The sequence below is a fragment of the Trichoderma citrinoviride genome (genome assembly GCF_003025115.1).
Source record: "Trichoderma citrinoviride strain TUCIM 6016 unplaced genomic scaffold BBK36scaffold_12, whole genome shotgun sequence".
Classification (NCBI taxonomy): domain Eukaryota; kingdom Fungi; phylum Ascomycota; class Sordariomycetes; order Hypocreales; family Hypocreaceae; genus Trichoderma; species Trichoderma citrinoviride.
Window position 1 is genome coordinate 407,984 of NW_020194720.1, and position 17,864 is coordinate 425,847.

The 17,864-nt window shown below is 53.5% G+C and overlaps 4 protein-coding genes across 4 annotated transcripts; 2 read left to right on the forward strand and 2 right to left on the reverse strand.

The window, feature by feature from the left end:
• Positions 1 to 223: 223 nt before the first annotated feature.
• BBK36DRAFT_1136174 (inorganic phosphate transport PHO88) lies at positions 224 to 1,276 on the reverse strand. Its single transcript, XM_024892889.1, has 3 exons — positions 1,102 to 1,276; positions 779 to 939; positions 224 to 673 (listed from the first exon to the last, which is right to left on the reverse strand). Exons 1-3 carry the CDS (start codon positions 1,119 to 1,121, stop codon positions 273 to 275), a joined length of 582 nt encoding a protein of 193 aa, XP_024747042.1. The 5' UTR covers positions 1,122 to 1,276; the 3' UTR covers positions 224 to 272.
• A 1,073-nt stretch (positions 1,277 to 2,349) lies between these two features.
• BBK36DRAFT_1161671 (hypothetical protein) lies at positions 2,350 to 2,853 on the forward strand (the record flags this gene model as incomplete). The annotated part of the gene is made up of 1 exon (XM_024894388.1): positions 2,350 to 2,853. The coding sequence occupies one exon, from the start codon at positions 2,350 to 2,352 to the stop codon at positions 2,851 to 2,853; it is 504 nt and encodes a 167-aa protein (XP_024747043.1).
• A 4,456-nt stretch (positions 2,854 to 7,309) lies between these two features.
• On the forward strand, positions 7,310 to 8,124 carry BBK36DRAFT_1125617 (hypothetical protein; the record flags this gene model as incomplete). The annotated part of the gene is made up of 2 exons (XM_024891303.1): positions 7,310 to 7,432; positions 7,519 to 8,124. The coding sequence occupies 2 exons, from the start codon at positions 7,310 to 7,312 to the stop codon at positions 8,122 to 8,124; spliced, it is 729 nt and encodes a 242-aa protein (XP_024747044.1).
• Positions 8,125 to 10,024: 1,900 nt separating this feature from the next.
• BBK36DRAFT_6960 (MFS general substrate transporter) lies at positions 10,025 to 11,630 on the reverse strand (the record flags this gene model as incomplete). Its single annotated transcript, XM_024898531.1, has 2 exons — positions 10,025 to 11,294; positions 11,413 to 11,630. 2 exons carry the CDS (start codon positions 11,628 to 11,630, stop codon positions 10,025 to 10,027), a joined length of 1,488 nt encoding a protein of 495 aa, XP_024747045.1.
• Positions 11,631 to 17,864: the final 6,234 nt, after the last annotated feature.

Consider the following 17,864-nt stretch of genomic DNA (forward strand, 5'->3'; position numbering starts at 1 on the left):
ACGTGACTTGATTACAGACCACACTTTACTAAGACAAGACATTGAGGGCTCTCTATCACGAAGTATTCCTGGCGAATGTAGAGCATTTACCACCTGATACATCATGGATCGGTGGTAGAGGCCCATGATGAAAGCAATGGTACTTCAGCTGCGGGCAATATATTCCCAAACAAAGGGAGAACTTTTTGTACCCATTATGAAATCCGACGCCGTGCCCCAAAGAGCCCTTTTCGTGTCCGCTCAAATATGGTACATCTACTCTATGAGATCTTTTACTCCTCCTTGGCACCGCCACGGCCGGCCTTCTCGGCAGCCTCGACGGCCTTCTTGTCGCTCTGGACGGAGCCGTTGGCACCCTGCATGGCGCTCATGAAGCCCTGGGCCTGCTTGAAGGGTCGCTTGAGATCGCCAGAGGCGGGCTGGCCGTAGATGTGGATCTTGGCGAGGTTGCTCTCGAGAACAGACTTGACGGGGATGATGCTCTGGATGACCAAGGGGTTGGTGTACTTCATGTACAGGTGCATGAAGGACATCATGGCGATGCCCATCAGCTGGCCGCGCCAGGCCTGGCGCAGCTGGTTGAGGTCGTAGGCGTGGATCGTGGTGGTGACGAGCTTGCCCTCCTCGGAGGAGCCCATGGGCGCGGGCTCAACGTACTTGAGAGTGGTCATGTCTAGAAGCCGGACGTTAGCAACCTTGACTGAACAAAGAGCTGCAAACACGTAGCATCAAAGCTGTCGCGTGTCGTCAGCGCAAAGTGGCGCATGCAGAGCCTTACCCTTCTTCTTGTTGATCTGGACCTGGATGTAGAAGTAGAGAGCGGCGATGAGGACATTGCTAGCGATGTAGACGGCGCGGACAATGTTGAGCACGTTCTCGTCTTCGAAGGGAATCCTCTTGGTGACCTGCATCATACCAAGTATGATCATCAGGTTGGTGCTGGCGCCGGCAGTTAGCGAGCTGTTCCAATGCAGACGTCTCCCATGGACTGCGACGAGTTATTCGTCTCTTTGTCCTGCCCCCATTGTGCCTCCTCCCCCGTCCTTCGCCTTCGCGACAAAGAAACGCCGCCACGACGTGAGCCAAGCTCGTGCAACTTACATCTGCGGACTGATGGCCATTGTGTCGACGACTGCAAGCGCAGTGATGCTGAAAGACGGATTCAGGTATGGAAACGGAAGAAGGAGCCCGTGTGCTGAGTTGGCGAGCAACGGAACGGTCGTCTTTGCTGGAAGCGAACAGCTGGTCGTTTGAAGGGTCCAGGTTCAACGTGTCGACCTTTTTTCGTTGGGGGCTTTGCTGGCCTTTCCGGCGATGGGCTGCACCTTTTTCCGGGGGCGAATCAGGGCTGCCCCGCTTCCTTCTGATAAGGGACTTGGGGTACCTGATGTACAGCTGAGGCGCCATTCCTTTGGCTTCCGGCGCATTCGATTGGCCAGATGGTTTGTCGCCTTTGTTCAGTGATTCGACCCCAAAACGGAGGAGACTCAAGACAACCGCATATATTCTGTTCAGCGTCATTGTCACCAAAGGATCAAGCTTCTATATTATCTATATGCAAAGTCCCAGGCAGCAATCAATTGGCAATGAACAAGTACTTTTCCCCGCATTGAAACCCTTCATCTTTGGTCTTTGAATGCCACGTGCCCGCCGGAACGAGTCCTAGTTTCAGACGGTTCAATGCTCTTTGTGCTTTCCAAGACACCACCACTCATGGCTCAGCAACAGACTGGACCAGCTTGACAAGCCATCGTGCTTATGAACAGTTCTTTGACCCGGTAACATGACGAGAAGACAGTCAAAGTATCGTCATGCAATAATCGCCTCTCATTGCCCCTTCTCCAATGGGAGTACACGGCCAGCAGTGTTCAAAGAATGCACGGCCACGCTCTGTTCAATCATCTGCCTGGCCTCAGCTCATGTTCTCCATTGGACCTCCTTGAATCTTCAAAGGCGCTTCTATTTTGGCATCACGTCGAGTGGCACTATCTAAGGTACCCAGTGAGCAGGAGTATTAAAGATGAAAGACATCTCATCGGTAAGTTATCTTGCCTTCTCTCACCGCAACCACCACAACTCCCACTTCCATCACCGCAATCATCGCACTGAGGCAACGACATTCGCCGCTGCGGCACACAACTCATCCACTACATGCGCGAGCTCGTTGAGAAACTAGTTGTCAAGAGGCGATACAAGAGAACCGAAAGGATGAGCGAGTCGTATCGAATGAACGAGTACTTCCGTGAGCGGCTCGGTGAGCGCTCGTTCAGGCACGTTGCTTTCCCACCCCATCACCTGCCATCATCCAGCATCGGAACCATCAGGTGCGTGACGCCGGGCCAGCCTGCAATGCCAACACCGCAGCAGCCGCCGCAACAGCCGCCGCCGCCCCAGCCTCAGCAGCCGCCTCAGCAACAGCAGCAGCAGCCTCAGCAGCCGCAGTATGGAGCGTTTCTGATGGCGATTGGAGCCGGGTTCGCGGCACCACCCCCAGCCTTCATGGGAATGGCAATGGGTATGATGAACGGCAACGGCGCCCTCCCTCCAGGAGGTCCTCCAGGTTGTCCACCAGGGCAGCCGGGGCCCCCGCCACTGCGCCCTGAATTCAACCTCACAATCAAAGACAACACTCGCCCTGGCGGCCACATGTACACCATCGCCATTGGTCCCACCGACACAACCAGTTTCATCATCAATTTCATTTCGCCCGGCAGCCACAACGGTTTCGAAACCCTGACTGTGCGATGGAAGAATGCCACGAGGGAGGCGCTCACTCCCCGGATCACTCCAGAGGAACTGAGGGACCGGGCCGAATACATCATCATTGATTCCCTTGGGTCCCGTTTCTGCTAGAATGCTCTTCTTCAGGCATGTCAAGCGAGTCGCCCACGACGAGATCCACGAACAGGATTGGGCGATGCAATGTCGGCATGGGCTTTGTGATGGGCAGAGTGAGCACAGGTTGCTTCTTGAGGGTTTTGGCGTATACTATGTTTGTTTCCCCTTGCTTGTCTTTTCCTTTCATATCTCACCTAGTTGATCAACACATACAATATTTCGCTGGCGCTTCGTACTCGTTCCTTCACCTGATACATCATGTACAGGTCGTTTCTGTGTCAATCGCATACAAGTGCAAGTTGGCAAACCTGGTCTTGCAAACGCCCGCTCACAAAGTGACGTGACATACACAAATGCCCTTTCCACTACCTAGTCAGCTTTCCATCTACCTACCATCAACTCTCCGTACCACATCCGTCATCTCCCCTCCCGACGCAAAACCACACGCAAATGGCAATTGCTAGGTACTGTAACTCTTTCCGTAAACCCACGGTCCGGGAACCAGGGGCCTGGTTCATCGCTCCAAGATACTCCACAAAGCGGCACAAATCTGGCCGCATCGACTGTCTGCTGGAAATGAGATCTCTCCGTGACTCACCGCGCCCACTTTTCTTTAGGCAACACACCAGGGTGGTTGACAACTTGACAGCCAAGTTCGACAGCTTCAACTTTGGATCTCTCAACCATAGGCTCGTTATCGTTGGTTGTCCCCCCCGAAGAGGTCAGTAGTGATGTTAACCGAACACCCGTTTAAGCATTTGCTCCGTCGTGTTGGGTACTTTTGAGGTGCTCTCTTTTCTCTTATATCGCTTTGACCCCTGTTGACGGAATCGCACTTGTCCTCCGTCTGGTGTCCAAGAGCCAACACCGCGGATTCCAGTGACAGAACGAATGACTCAAGCCAGCCTATCCATCTAAAGCAAGTCGCATTGAATAGAATCCTCCCAAGATTGGCACAGTCGGCAACATCCATTGCTCGTCCACTTTCTTTCGAGCGTTGGATGCCTGAGGAGCTTGCGCTGAATGATTTTGTATCGGCGATAGACCGCATGACAGGTGCATGCAAATGATCGCTGTGCGTCAAAGTGGCTGCATGCGTTCTTGCAAGGGCTCTTGCGCCGGAAGATTATCTTTAGCAGGTGCATAGACTTGCATATGCAAACAGATCAAGGGTGCACATGTATGGAAAAAAAGAAGATGACAAAAGGAAGAAGGCTTCATAATCCGACAACTATCTACGTCTGGTATAATAATTACGTGTATACAGAAACTGCAGTGGAAGCAATCGTCTTGAGCCAGTCTCATTGTGCTATGATTGACAGGCCCCGGCGATTCGGCTCCGAACCCGTTTCAAGGCCCCATGTCCGGCGCGGGGGGCTTCGGCTGTGGCGCAGGCCATCCACGCCACCAATAGTGCCGATTCGTTTCTGTCTGTCTCAGTTGGCGCTCATACCCACGTTTAACCAGGACGTTCTTCTCGTACAACGGCCTCGTATAGCGGCTTTGGGGTTTCTCGTGTTCTATCACAGCGCTATTCACTTTCTCGTATCGTATCAACTTGTGCGGCACTTGTCAAGCAGGGAGAGACAAAGACTGAGGCTTGGGATGTCGGTCACGTTACCCGGTAAGCATAGGCTAAAAGGATGGGAAGGGAGATCCTTCGGCGGGACGGTGACCTTGATCATGTTGGAATTTGGAATGCTCGTGTGTGTATCTTTCAGAAAAGTATGCGTTTTCTTCGTGTTCTTTATAATGAGGTCGTAAGGCAGAAAGCAAGGTATTTCAGTCTCTTGTATGGACCCATCGTATAAGCGCAAACACCAGGGGCGAAACGGTGAGGCATACACATCATGCGCCGGCGAGAAGGTGATGAGCTCCAAACTACCGGTTTAAAAAAGGGCATTGTTAGCAATAGTTCAGATTATCCCACAAATAGGCATGGGATCCGATCAACTGCGGACCAGGCTTACCAGGTCCTCGGCCTCCCTGCAGATGAGAGCAGGAGGATCCCGTCTTCTTGTTCCTTCAAGATGCGCGGCGATCAGTGAGATTCTCACGCCCAGATAACCGGTCGCCGACGAATCGCGGTTTGCGCCTCTTCTAGGTAAGCAATATATCAATCGAACAATATGTCCTTAAAGAAGAATGGAGGAGTCTGTCGATACCTACGGTGATGCCTGTATAGAGCCTTCAGCCCTACCGGGCCGATTTAGCGGAGGGAATACAGACGTACAGGAGCGTAAATCATCATACACATATAACGGAGTATGTCGCATCTCACTTGATACGCCGTGCAACCAACGGGGTCCCAGTCGTATAGCCGAAGTGAGGCGGATGGCGGACTGAAGGATGAGGAGCAGCCACTAATAGGCTCAGCCCGTGCCGGATTGAACCATGAATGCGACGCTACGGCTCTACTCCGTCCTGCTGCATAGGGCAAGATTGCGCTCATTCTCTTTGGCGCGCTCCAGAGCGGCGCAGGTGACTTGCAGGTGGCTTGATTTAAGGCTGTGCTATTCGCTCTCATTGTCGGACGGTAGAGAGACAGTGTAGACGCGTATTCTCGAGCAAGCTGAATCGCAGCGTCTGTTGTATGCATCTGCCTTTTGAGATGCTTATTTCTTGCCACATTCCCTCTGGTGAAGTTCTATCTTATTTGGAATAAAACACTCTATAATAAGAGAAGAACCGGAAATGCAGAAATTCTCTATCGGTCTGCGTCATACCGATGCTGTCATCGTATGTACTGCAACGAGGCTTTTTGTCTTGGGCGAACATCCGATCCTGGCCTCTCGACTCCGGTCTCAGGGCCTATGACAGCAACCGGTCGAGTCCTCAACATCACCGCAGGCAGTTAGGGCAATGCTCAGAAAAAAAGGTCTCAAATTACTCTATCAATATGGGGTCAAAAGAATATTGGATGGCTGGTATGGCTCTGTCGATAGTTGTCTTCAATGCTTCAACTGTTCTGATTCCGGGGATGATACGAAGCCGTCATCAACCATGGCCCTGGCTCAAAGCCTCGCCCCAACCAGCCACAACCCAATCTCCCATGTCGCGGTCACAAAAAGGGACATGGCCGTATTGCAAAGCCCATGATTCTAGAACACGCTGATGCACAGCCACGGTCCTTCTGTCGTGCCCTTCTCATGGTTGTATCGTATGTGCCATGTAAGTAGAGGGTAAGGCATGCCTCGCTGGCCTCGGTTCGAACGTCTATTCGCACCAAGGCTGCGGACTTTTGTGGTAGCACGCAAGCCACGCTCTTAGACTGAGATCCTGCCTCAGGTCATAGCTGCTGTTATAGTTTGTCTATTGGCTCTTGGCTTTTGGTTTCCAGGTCATGGTGCTCTGCGTCCTCGGTGCTTACATACATGTATTCTGCGAGGAGTTGACTCTCTGTTCTCTTCCATGGGCCATCTGTTGTATACGCACCCCCTCAATGACACTTTCCGCTGCCTTTCTTGCTTCTATCGGTCTCAGCCTAGTATAACTCAGTTTATTCATCATAGTCACCCTCTTTCTCAGTCCATAACCGCACCCATTTCGACTCTTCATTGTCTTGACTGCACATCTGTTCTCATCTTCTTCTCCTCTCAGCAAGAATCAACCGCCAACTCCCCTGTAAACTGCTGTAAATTCTGCCGCTGTTTTGGGCAGCCCCACCCGCGGGAGCCTAGCTCTAGCGCCCTGAGCTCTCCACACAAGCCCACCCCTCATTAGCTGCGCACGCTGACAAGCCATCCGCCTGCCCAATCGCAGCGCCCGGCTTTTTCCAGTGGCAGCTCTTCCCCTACCGGCTCCGCCCACGAACCATCTCGAGCTTCGATTTCTTGCATCAACCGCCTGATATGCTGCCAACCAGCAGACAATCAGGCTGCCGGATGCCCGCACCCCCTCGGACAGCCTCGGCCTCGCAGGCTGCACTCCCTCCCTTCCAGGATGGCGGTCCCGGATCTGGCACAAGGCCCTGACCGATCCAGACAAGAGTCACCACCATGGCCGCTTGTCTGCCGTGCGGTTCCCTGGAGGGATCTGGAGGGGCCAGGGGCAGAAACGACATCGTCAGTGGAGAAGGGCCGTGGCTGCCTGGCTGGCTGATCAAGTCGTCAAATCCTCCAGCCAGCCGGGTCGAGATATAAGAGGCCATGTTTTGCCTGGATTCACAGGTTGCTCTTGTTGTTCAGTCAGTACGTTAGTGCATTGAATCACTTCAAGTTTTATAGGCGTCATTCAATCTCTTGGGTCATATCAGCATTGCATTCTGGGATCCGAGTCATCACTGCCTCCGTCGATGCGAAACCTTGTGGGCTCACAACTGCATCAATACCTTTCCTGTCCCATACACCTATAGCGTTTCTATAGGACAATCCAAGGACTTCTTCTCTTCGCTTCATATTCAGCTCCTGCTACTTGCGCCACCCCGACCTGAAGCTACTGCTACACAAACAGACGTCCAACGTCTATAGCCATGTTTAACACATTCAAGATCGACCCTGAGACGAACAGCGTCCAGGAGCTCAGGCGGGCCTCTGATCCCATCTCAGCCCGGTCAAGCCAGCACCAGGCGTGCAACAACTGCCACGCTAAAAAGGTACGAAGCTGCAGCAAACACGCCGCTTGCAATGAACTGCGTAACACTGTTGATGATCCTGCGCTAACGGTCACGCCCTCGAGTAGCTCAAATGCAGTGGTGAAAAGAGTGGCTGTGAGCGCTGCATCGCCAGCCAACTACGATGTGAATACACTCGCTCTCCCTCTCGCAGAGGCGGCAGGAAATCCAGCGGCAGGAACTCCACTGACAGCCGTGGCGGATCGGAGCTGGCCGGTGGCGACAGCAGCCCCAGCAGCCAAGCTGGCAAGTCAAGGCACAGAAGCAGCAAGCACTTGCATGCCGTAGCCAGCAGCAGCAGGTCCAGGGCATCAGCATCCAGAGATGAAGAATATGGCGATGCGCTGGACCTATTCGACCCCACGACGCTCGGTCCTGACGATGGCTTCGATCTGCGCTCATTATCCTTGGAGGCTTCGGATGGTGGCTATGGCAGCGGTACTTATTACAACCAGCAGCAGCAGCAACAGCAGCAGCAGCAGCATGGTCAGGGAAGCTGGCAACACATGTCTTCCAACGACCAGTACGGCAACTTGTCCGGCAGCTCATACATGGGCACGTCCAACTCCAGTGGTCAAGACTACGACGTGGACTACTACGGACATTATGACGAGTACGGACAGTATCATAGCCACCAGAACGACCCCCGATACTGGGGCGGCCAGCAACAATAGGCCCCGTCCGTTGTTTTTCTTTGCATCTGGGTTTTACCTCATTTGCGTTGTATTTCCTCTCCTCAGTTGGTCCCTTTCTTCCCCTCCTTTTCCTTTCACACGCTGGACGTAACCCATGGCGGCGATATAAGTGAGCGGCTGGGGAGAAATTCAGCGCCTTTAGATTCATGCCTAGAATACCCTTCTCAGCGACTACTTGTACATTTGGAAGTCCCTTCCCGTTTTGCTTTTTGTCCTTCTCTTCTTTCTCGTTACTTCTTTTCCTTTGTGGCTTTCTTGTTCTGGTCGCCGCGAGTCCCTCTTCCCCCTTGCATGACGCATGCCGCCTGCAGCTGCTCAGCTCTAGGAGAAAGGGGTGCTCGAACGGGCCGTGTACTGTTTTCCATTCATGCGATTCGATAGAGGCTTTGCCGGTAATGGGCTTATGATTGGATGATTTACTGGATTGGCTATAGACCGCTTGCTATTGTAAGCATAATCAGATATGATGTTACATTTGGATGCACGAGTCGTCTCTGGCCATGGACTATACTATGGCTTTCTTGCCTTCTTTGTTGCAGCCTGATGGAATAACTGGCTCTCCGTCATGTGCAACTGCCCTCCTCATCATGGGACCATTTTGACTCATCTCAGAGACGTCCCATGAGTCAATACTAATGCCTCAACAACACAAGAACGCATACGCAACAAGGACAACTATCCAGGCAACCATACTTGCTCGTCTCAATATCAACAGTAATTCCATCGCCCAACAGCAAAGCAATTGGATATAAAAGGCCGAAAGGGGGCGCCAAGGAGGTATACGTACGTATACATTCTCGGAGAATTAAAGAAAAGGGTGGGTAACGTGATGGCATACTACCTTGGGTAGGGTACGTCAACCGGATCCTGCGAACAGTCCAAGTCAGCCCTGCAAGGCACGTCACTGCGTTGCATTGGGTGGCTGCCTTTGGAACCTGGAGGGACTTGTCTTTGCGGACACCCCTTTGGGATTGTGTAGGGTGGTGGTATCTATAGATTTTGCTTTGTCGGGGTTGGGTTGGGGTTGGGGGGAGTGAGTGAGCGTGCGTGAGAGAGAGAGGTGCGTAGGGTGGTGATGGAAGTTGGATGGAGGAGCGCTTGGGTAATGGTAGGCGAGCGCTGGACTGGATGGCACTGTGGCTGGAGTCATTATAAGAGAGTGGCGATCTGTATTTTTTTTCTTTGTCGTGCGTTGGATGGACTCTGGGAGTTGGAGGTGGATGAGGTGGGTTACTGGATATGGGTTGGTGGTTCGCCGTGTTGGATGCCTTGCATGGGTGGTGTGAAGATGGTGTGGCACTTGTCGTGATGGCTACATGTAGAGAGATAGAGAGAGATAGATGCTGGTGATGAAACTACATGTTAGCCTGTTATATATTGCAAAGCGTGGGACCGAGGGACAGGGAGGTTGACTTGATGCACGTGAGGGTTTTGTAAGATGGTATCATTCAGTGAATTATGCCCTGTATGCAGCCTCTTGGTGTAGCTTCTCTTTTTCTGTCATGGCCTACCTTCTACGCGTTGAGCTGTGGTCTCATGAGAATACATGCAGAGACAAAAGCAGCTTAGGTGCGATCCTTCGGCCGGGGGCTCATATCATTCCCAAGTTTGTTTATGGCTTCATCTACTTTTCCTGTTACAGAGTACACCAAAAGACAAATGAGACGTCTCTTCAGAATGGAGAAGGGAGCAGAACGAGGTATAGATGTGTCTGCTCATGCTTGTCCAATGGTAGGTTCATGTAGTATGTGCTTAGGCAGCAAAAAGGGATTCTTTCCATGACAAATGCTGAGCGTTTTGTAAGCTGAATCCTTTGACCAAGGAGTTACCCGATGAGTTATTCATTCGGTGAAGTGCAAAATCTTGCTACGTCTATGCTCTATGTTGCGCGTTTGTCTTCCATGACACGGGCTTCCATGGGGGCCTTGGACTTGGGCCGAGTCGCGTCCATGTAGGCCTCGTCATCGTCCCTGACGGACTTGAACAGCGCCCTCGCAATGACCAGCCGCAGCACCAGCGACAGCAGCGAAGTGAGCATGATGCCGCACGCAGCGAGGAGCTGGATCCCAATGTACTTGCCCGTGCCGTTCAGAATCGCACCCGAGATGGGCGGCCCGATGAGCGACCCTATGCCCTTGAGGATGGACACCATGCCCAGCCTCGTGCCCAGGCGGCTCATGTCAGGGGTGATGGATGTCAGGACGACGGAGCCGAGGGCGACGACGCTGCCGGACCAGAAGCCGTAGAGGACGGCAAAGGCAATGTTGCCGGCGGCGTTTGTGACGCTGATCCAGTAGAAGACGCTGGCGCTGCTGAGGGCGCAGACGACGACGTACGTGTCCAGGGAGCCGACGCGGTCGGCGACGAACCCGGGGATGATGCGGCCCGGGATGGAGGAGGCGTTGAGGATGGGCAGCAGGTAGGCCGCGAGGGCGTGGCCCCGCATGCCGTGCAGGACGGCGTAGCTCTGCAGGTAGTACGGCGGGTTGAAGAAGGACAGGTTGTTGAAGAAGATGGCGACGCAGTAGAGCAGGTACGTGCGCTCCCGGAGGGCGGACGGGTCCCAGAACCAGCGGATGGAGAAGCCGCCCGCTTGCCAGCCGGGCTTCTGCTTCTTGCTGCTGCTGAGCGCCGCCGCCGTGCTGCTGCGAGGCCGGATGAGGAGGAGCGCAAACGAGCACATGGCAAACGCCATGAAGCCCATGGCCCGCATCGTCCACCCGAAGCCGATCGCTGGCCGGAGCTTCTCAAACATGAGGGGGTACAGCGTCGCGCCGAGGCCGCTCCCCACGGTGGCGAGGCCCATGGCGCGGGCCCGGCGGCGCTTGAAGTACATGGGCACGATGGCGATGGACGGGATGGACAGGCAGCACGCGCCCAGGCCGAGGCAGACGCCCTGCGCGAGGAGCATCTGCCAGTAGCGCGTGCTGACGCTGGCGAGCATGAAGCCGAGCGTGACGAGGAGGGTGCCGGCGGCCAGGAGGGCGCGGCAGTAGCCCGCGTCGTAGAGCGGGCCGATGAGGGCGCCGACGGACATGAGGCAGAAGATTTGGATGGAGCCGATCCAGGAGATGGACGACGGGGAGGAGGTGCTGAGGAGGTCCGTTTCGTAGTAGGTCTGGAAGACGCCGAAGCTGTTGAGGAGGCCCCTGGATTGAAGCAAATTCACGAAGTGTGGCCACGGTTAACGCGCAATTCTTTCTAGTTCAAATGGAGAGTTTGTTTTTGATGTCATGGGATGGATTATCATTGTTGGATATAGCGTACAGGTGGTTGAAGTAGAGGAGAAAAGAGGCGACGACTTGGAGCCATGCTTGCAGTCCGCCGTCTGGAGGCGCGTTGCTCTCGTCGTTTTGGTTCTGAGTCTGATCTTGGGTATCTGGTTCCGGGAGCTGTGCCTCATGCCGTGCTGGCTCTGTGAGAACGCTCGCATCGACATCGGTAGCACCGATGGGCTTTTCGTGCTGTATTTCGATTATCGACATGGCCGGGGTATCGCGATTACATTGAGCGACGTGGCGAGACGAAGCATTGTCTTGTGCTGCGCTGTTTCGGGCATTGAGAGGAGGAGGAGGAATCAAGGAGGGTTACATATGCGCGGGAGCCGGTTCTTGAAATACTAGAGAGAACGGGGGGAAGATGGTCTCGCCGGAACCGGTGTGCGAGGTTGTATTCCCCCGCTGGGGAGGGAGGGACGGCAATGGCACTGAGATATCACGGCATTTGATCGGTGAATGGGATGAGGGAGGGGATCTACTATGTATGTACTACAAGTATGAGTTGGTGCTGGGGGGGGTTTCTGCAGGGAATAACTCGGGTGAGGAAGACGGGTAGAGGTGCTGTGGTTTATGCGGGGGTTGATGGAGAAGGTGAGTGAAGGTTGGAGGAGCTTGAGGCTCGGGTACCTCACGTATATATATGTTTGTCCGAACAGAGTGAGTGGTGGATTCTGTCTCGAATGATGCTCTGTATCGGTTTGGATCTCGGTTCTTACCTTATCTGGCTTTGAGTGAGTCCATGTATGTGTGATTGCAAGTCCATGTTGACAAAGTCCAAAGGGGCTGAGACCGGATTACATCAGCCATCTACGAGTTTGTCTCATCAAGCCATCGGAATCTCTCAATCATGAATCGGTGGGCAGTACTCCGTACGTGCAGATGCTTCAAGCATCAGCTTGAATGGCTGGTGAGAACAAGGAATCATAAATACCAGCGTCTATCCCCTACGAACCCGGGCCATCAACTCGGCCGTCTTTGATGGCAGGCAGGTAAGCTGATCAGACGTGCTCTGGTATGGAGAAGCATCGGAAGCTGTAAACAGAGATGCAACAGAACGAAAACAAGGGCAAAGGAAACTAGGAAAAATGGCAATCCACTCGCGTGCATGTGCACCTGCAGCGCCTGTGGTATCATTTGGACGATCTTTGAAGCGTCTCGTATGTGCTGGGTAGTACTTATAGTCGAGGGACAAGATGGAACAACTTGAGAGCTCGATCGATGTCGCTCTCAGTTCGGACATCTCACCTCCCATCTTGCCGTACCTACAGTAAGGTATGTAGGTACATGTATGCACCCAAGTTGGCTCACCAGCAAACGGAGACTTTTTTCCCACGGCAATTCCATCACATACTGGACATGTACGGAGCTATCCAACAACTTGCGCCAAAACTGAGTAAGAGGGTGTGGCTGCTCCATCTTCTTCCTCTCAAGACAACCTGTCCGCGGTGTCGGTGCCGGTTCGGCCTGGCCTATGTCATCTGTGCCACGTTCTTGGCCCGACATCCGATCGAGAAAAGGGCACCAGGCAGACACGCAGCATCAGCAAAATCATTTCGTACCTAAGGTACGTTATATGTACGAGTACGAAATTGACGGCTTCCATCTCCCTTCTCTGCCTCTTTGTTAACCCCGAGCTCCAGCTGCATCAACTAACACTCAATGGTGTTCTTCCATTTTTTTTTTCCCAGGGTCGCATCGTGACCCGCTGGTGCCGGGCAGGAAATCTGGGCTTGCATGGCTAGCTCACGGCCGAGGCGTGAAGCTCGGTGACGAAAACCGGTAGCTTGTCGCGTGTAAATATTTCCTCTTCCTCCAATTGCCCATGTTGAGCAGGGGAAAAAGAAGGATATACAGAGAATCAATTCCAAGGGGAACGGGATACTGCTGGGACTTGAGCTCTTGAGCCCCGGTTCATTTGCCACCTTCCATCTCAAGATCGTGCATGAAGGGGGTTGGTTTGCCTTGATGACGAAGAACTGTTCAGTTCTTGAGGGAGAAGGAGGAGCTAAAACAGGAACAGGAACAGCATCATTCCAGTTGCTTTGCGGGAGACGTGGAAGCTCGCACGAGTTGGTGTTCCAGTACCAAACCCGGTCTCCGTGCCAGAAGTACATGTCATGCTTGTACAGTCCTCGCTTGCATGAGGCTAATGTTAACCTCTGCAGCAGGTACTGCTGAGACACAGCCAACACTGTGTCGCGTGGCCCTGTTTTGAGCCCTTGTTCTCCAATTACATGTACCGTTTACATCATGGATGTCCCCCCCATAAAGTCAATTGGCGCTCGCTGCAAGAAAGAGGCCCGAACTCCGTGGACCCTGATATTGGAGGGAGGGCATCAATCACGCCGTGGTGCGACGGATTGGTAATAGTAGTAATGCCACAACTGCCGGCGCGGGCAGTGATATTGGGGGTCCCAGTCCAAATACCGTACTTGTAGTACGTCTGTACTGCTCAGAAAGGAACACCGAGATGGCTTGTGATTGCAAGTACAGGCTGTAGGCAAAGTCACGGATGGAATGTGTTCAATCTGGGTTGAATTGCTTCTTGTTAAATTAAACTCCTTGTGTACCTGCTACTGCAGCCTGTCCTGCATCTAAAGTGTCCAAAACATGGGGCCCCTGGCCGGTGGCAGTAATTACGGCTTTGCGGAGTAGCACATCCGTCTCGAGTCAACGTTCGAGACGAGGCGAGACGAGACGCCATCCGGGCCGTCTCCCGTCTCCTTTTGCCATCATCTACGGAGAGCGCTGTACCTGTGATACCACTACCTGAATGCGGTAGTAGTAGTGGGCAGTACTTGGCTATGTCCTCCGTAGATTGTCTAGATCTCGCGAAACCCCCTATTCTCTGCCCGTTCGATGCCTGTTCTATGGGGTAACACCGCCGACAGCTTGGAGACAAAGAGCTTGGACATGTATCGTCAGGTGACTGCGTCTGTCCGGTATCCTTGCATCCAGATGTGACACAAGTGAATGAGCGAGGACAACGTTATAACTCGTAGTAATTCATCATAGATCCCGGTGCTGCGGCTGAGGAACAGCTCGTAGGGATAGTATCACGAGCAGTACAGTCACGTTCCATCGAATGCACGGATGAGGTGATGCGCATGTCGGTGCCGGGAGCTGACGACTACTAGTATGACTACTGTGTGCATCTCTTGTGCATGGCGATGACTTCTCGGTGGTGAGCATGACCGGTTAACCAGGAAGGGTGCAAAGCAGTGATTCGTGAATGCAGCAGGCACGAGTGAGAAGCTGCCGCGTCCTCGGTACCAAGTCTGTACTAATGCATCTTGCTTGGTCTTATGATGCGTCGAAATAAGCTGTCATGGAGCGAGTTTTCCCAGCTGCCTGGGCCCGTTGCTGTTATCAAGCTACGAGCTTTCGACGAGGGATGCCATCACGAGAGAGTCTCGGAATTGCCCGGCAGGGCCTGTTGGGCAGTTGGTAACGAGGCCCGGAAGATTCTCGATTCAAGCTTGTCGTGCTGCAGCCTCAGCGAAAATCACTAAACGGAATTTGATATCATCATGCAGCGCGTCTATTTTTAACTTTGCAGCATCGCATCATCCTTCCTTTCAGCAGGCGCGGGGTGACATGTGAGGAGAACTCCCACAGGAGTTTGCTCTCTCCGCAGTTCAATTACCAAGCTTGTGCCCCCTTGCTTCACAGCTTCAGTTGGTGAATGCTAATCTCAAGCAGAGTGTTAGGGTACTAAGGTAGGTACGCGCACATGCTAGGTTAAGATTCGAGTACGAAGTGACCGCGCAAGTTCTACCCCCGTGCGTCATTTCCGCATTCAGACATTGGTGAAGGGAAGGATAAAAAAGAAATCCCCGTGATTTGGCCAAGCATACCTAGATATTCACACGGACATCATCTCTGCTGCATGCCAAAAACGCCCACAGTGGACAGCGAATGAAAAGGTGCAGCAACTCTCGGGACACATCGAATGACATGACGACTCAATGTGGTGTCTCAGGGTCCAATTACAAGTCCCAGGTGGGCTTATTGTCTGTCGGAGTTATTAGTGGTGCTTTTGCCCCAGTGGCTCGTCGGACCTGGCAGCTAAAATCGAGACACGCACAACGCACACCAGATCGAATACGTAAGGCTCTTGTTTAGCTTGAATACCTGCTACATACGAGGGAGAATAGAGACGATCCAGGGGGAGAAAAGAAAGTCAAGAGAGAAAAGGAAAGCAGTCAAGCCTGTTACTCGTGTGCTGTCACAGAAACGATTCAAACGCTGGAAATTACAACCTGTCGCGTGAGCACCTCCCAATTGAAGTCACTTTCAAGTACTCCATAATGCACTGTACGCGCTCTGCAGCTCCCCAATCAAACTTGCAGGTACTAAGGTATTGATGGAATGTCTTGGTGATCCTTCAGTCCAGGTACAACTACGACGGTAGAAATCAAGTCGTGATGTGCACAACGCAGCTGAAGGCGTAGTGCGTAGATCAGCGTACCTCATTGTTCAATCAGGGCAAGGTCGGCGTACTCGTACAAAGTACCGCAGTGGACGCGTCAGGGCTTTGCTCGGGAAGTTTCAGCCACCAGCAAATTCAGTTGATCCATGGATGGATGCCTTTCATGGACTTCAGACTTAGGTTGCTTATTAAGAACGGAAGCCACTGAACGCACAGCAATGCTGATGGTGAATGAAGCCCAGATCCAGCAGCCGTGGAGGTGCTTCGGTCATGGCACAGCACTAACCGCGACGACGGGCTGCAACAAAAACCGCTCTAGCAGCTTCTCGCCGTCTCCCCAGTTAATCGCGAACACCGACCGGTACGTACCTGCTATAACTTGTCCAAAGCACAACTGAAAACATTGCAAGTGTTGGACGATCCGCTGCAGCCGCGATCCGGGAGCAGAATCCGGCCAAGGTACCGCTACATGCGCCTCTCCTGGAGGGATCAGCGCCAACAGGCTGGGCCAGTCAATGCAGCGAGCTCAACGCACTAAATCCATCGCTAAAATGAGCCCGCCAATGTGCCCTTCAGGTGCGGCTCGTACCCGCTACATGGACCTGTACTATGGATGTACCTAAGTATCCGTGCCAGCTTCAAGGTTGATGCACCCACTGGCAAAAGCACCCCACCCCTCCAGTGCAAAGCAAAGGCCGCACCAACAGCCTGGCCCATCAATTCCGGCCCCAAACCTGCAGAAAGGGACCCAGGCCAGGCCGCCAGTCTCAATGAGGCCTGCTTGCAATTGTAAGCTGCCGGACAAGGGGTGGGGGGTCGCTGCGAGGATGGCCTGAGGGCACTGGGACCGCCGGTGCTTGGGAGCTTGCCGAGCATGCCCCGTTCCGTACAGACTACCCCGTTCCAGTGTGCCCGCGACTGCATCTCCAATAGTACCAGAGACTCGCGGCGCTATCCCCAGCCACGTATCTGCTACCTCGCTCGCATGTCGCGCCTCCAGTGTTAACCCCGGCCGGCTCCAAGGACTGCTCTCGCCTGGACTGGCGCAAGTACAAGCACCGCGTACCCTCTGTTTCCAGTACCCTCCACAGCACTTTACTCGGACGCCGTTAGTGCTCAGAATCCCCCCCCATGTCCGCCTCAGTCGACTTCAGACCTTGGCCCGCGATCTCCCTCCCACAAATCCTCCCACTCCCACGCGACCTTGCCTCTTCTTCCTGACCGAAGCCTGCTCTCGCCTGTCCCTTTTTTCTCATAACTGTCACACTCGCCTTCACTCCCGTCACGATGGCTTCTCAACTCCTGCTTGATTCTTCCAAACGGAATCCCGCCCTGCTGTAGGCCCTCGCCCTGCCCGCGGAGCACGACGAAGAATTGCTTGCCGACGCCGAAAACCTTGCTCCCAACCTTATCTGCAATTCTTTGCCTCTCGGACCCTTTGATACTCTCCGATCATCCTCGAATATACCCATATTCTCAAAAGACTCTCCATCTTCCCTCTCTTCTCCTCTTGCGTCAGGGGCTCAATCCTTCGATCCTCACCATCTTGGGCACGTCTTGAGTCGACCGGCCACTGGCGTGCTTGCCTGTTTCGAGCCCCATCGATATCTCAACCTTCTCATCGTCCTCCGAACGTTAAACCAGAGCGCTCCATTAGCTTGGCCAGCCACAAAGCCCAATCCCAACAAAGCTGCATCGCTTCCCAAGCTGGTCGGCATGGCACTCAATATCCTTTCCGACAGCAAAATCGTTCCCTTTGTGTCCGAAGCAGCTGCTCTTACAGCTCCCCCGCTGTATTCGACCCTGTGTCGGACTGACGAGCGCGACCTGATGTCCTTTACTGCCACCGAGATGAAGAGCCACGGTGCCGTGGATGAGCAGCCCACTAGCGGAGAAGAAGCCCCCTCGCGCCTTCAGCGTCGCGCCGTGGTCCAGCAAGTATCACTATCCTCAACGCTGCCCAGAGCCCATGCCACATCTGGTGAGTTTCCATCTATCTGGTATTTTTT

What these genes read in the sequence shown, in the direction of transcription:
- BBK36DRAFT_1136174 (XM_024892889.1), bottom strand. Translation starts at nt 1,121, where the DNA reads ATGGCCATCAGTCCGCAGAT. An exon ending in ATGGCCATCAGTCCGCAGAT is followed by an intron (nt 940 to 1,101) that starts GTAAGTTGCACG and finishes TGCCGGCGCCAG; the next exon opens with CACCAACCTGATGATCATAC. An exon ending in CCAGATCAACAAGAAGAAGG is followed by an intron (nt 674 to 778) that starts GTAAGGCTCTGC and finishes TCCGGCTTCTAG; the next exon opens with ACATGACCACTCTCAAGTAC.